At 32.0% G+C, this 1129-nt stretch overlaps 1 protein-coding gene across 1 annotated transcript; it reads right to left on the reverse strand.

Annotated features, from left to right (window-relative positions):
- Window positions 1–243: 243 nt before the first annotated feature.
- Window positions 244–839, reverse strand: LOC131054493 (SKP1-like protein 1B). The gene is made up of 2 exons (XM_057989023.2): window positions 540–839; window positions 244–417 (listed from the first exon to the last, which is right to left on the reverse strand). Exons 1-2 carry the CDS (start codon window positions 837–839, stop codon window positions 244–246), a joined length of 474 nt encoding a protein of 157 aa, XP_057845006.2.
- Window positions 840–1129: the final 290 nt, after the last annotated feature.

Here is a 1129-nt window from a genome sequence, read left to right on the forward strand (position 1 = left end):
CGTAGTTTATTTATGCCTGACATATTTTACAAAAATGAATATATAAACACATGACTGACAAATATTTTGAAATATAAAATATAAAAAAATGATAAATAATATTAATAAAACGGATAAATACTATAAGATTTGTATTATATTCCGGTTCAAAATCAAGAATCATTTTAGTTGGTTTTCATACTAAATATATGATTCAAATTCCAAAATTTGAAAACTCAAAAAAGTGTATCAAACTCGAAACTATCATTCAAATATATTATGCAGCTTTAAAACCTCTTCCTCCTCTTCAGGACTATAGTCATTTTCTATGTTATATTTTTGGCGAATCATTTGTTGGTCTTTACATGCTGCAATGTCCTCAGCCACAATCTGGTATGATAAATCAAGAAGACTCTGAATGTGAAGGAAATTTGCTGCCTGCACAGAACAATTTTTGAATAAATCATGTGAGGAGAAAAAAGCAGCAAATAACGCAGCTAAGGTTTAAGATAGCAATGCTTTTTGTTTTTCATGAGAACCAGTAAAACAATGAAACATACGATCATCAACTGGAAGAGAGTGTCTTTATCATCAGCTACCAACTCCCTAACCCGTTTCTTCAAATCCGCAGTTGGTTCGCTTGTATCCGACTTTTGGGCTTCAACATGGTATTTGCCGTATTCGATAATAAGATTAAAAATTCTACTGGAAACATTTGCCAATTTGATGGGAGCTGTCTCACTACCTGTATCCTCTGTATCCTTTAACATATTACTTAAGGTTTGCGATATCATGGCCACTTTCATATCTACTTCGAATACTTGACCGTCGGAACTGCTTAAAATCACCTTGCCTTCCATTGACACCGAAATTAGGGAAAAAAAACTAAATAAAACTAAGAGGATAGAAAATTCAGCAAAGGTAATACAAAATATAAAAGTGATATGATTTAATACATTGCGATGATCAGTCTTAGAGGGTCCGTATTTAAAGAGTTCTTACTAGTATTTGAAACGCCAAAAGGCATAAATGATCAATGGATGCGTCGATAGGTAAATTTAAAACTTAAATTTTGTTTATAGAATATATAATTGACATCTTCCTAAACCCGCATACGGTTTTACGTTAGTTGTTAAAGCAAATGTTATCG

The sequence above is a fragment of the Cryptomeria japonica genome, chromosome 7 (genome assembly GCF_030272615.1).
Source record: "Cryptomeria japonica chromosome 7, Sugi_1.0, whole genome shotgun sequence".
NCBI lineage: Eukaryota > Viridiplantae > Streptophyta > Pinopsida > Cupressales > Cupressaceae > Cryptomeria > Cryptomeria japonica.

Excerpts from the sequence above, each read along its gene's own strand:
- LOC131054493 (XM_057989023.2), bottom strand. The coding sequence starts at position 839 with ATGGAAGGCAAGGTGATTTTAAGCAGTTCCGACGGTCAAGTATTCGAA. Across the intron at positions 418-539 it reads CTCTCTTCCAGTTGATGATC|GCAGCAAATTTCCTTCACAT; the intron begins GTATGTTTCATT and ends TGTTCTGTGCAG.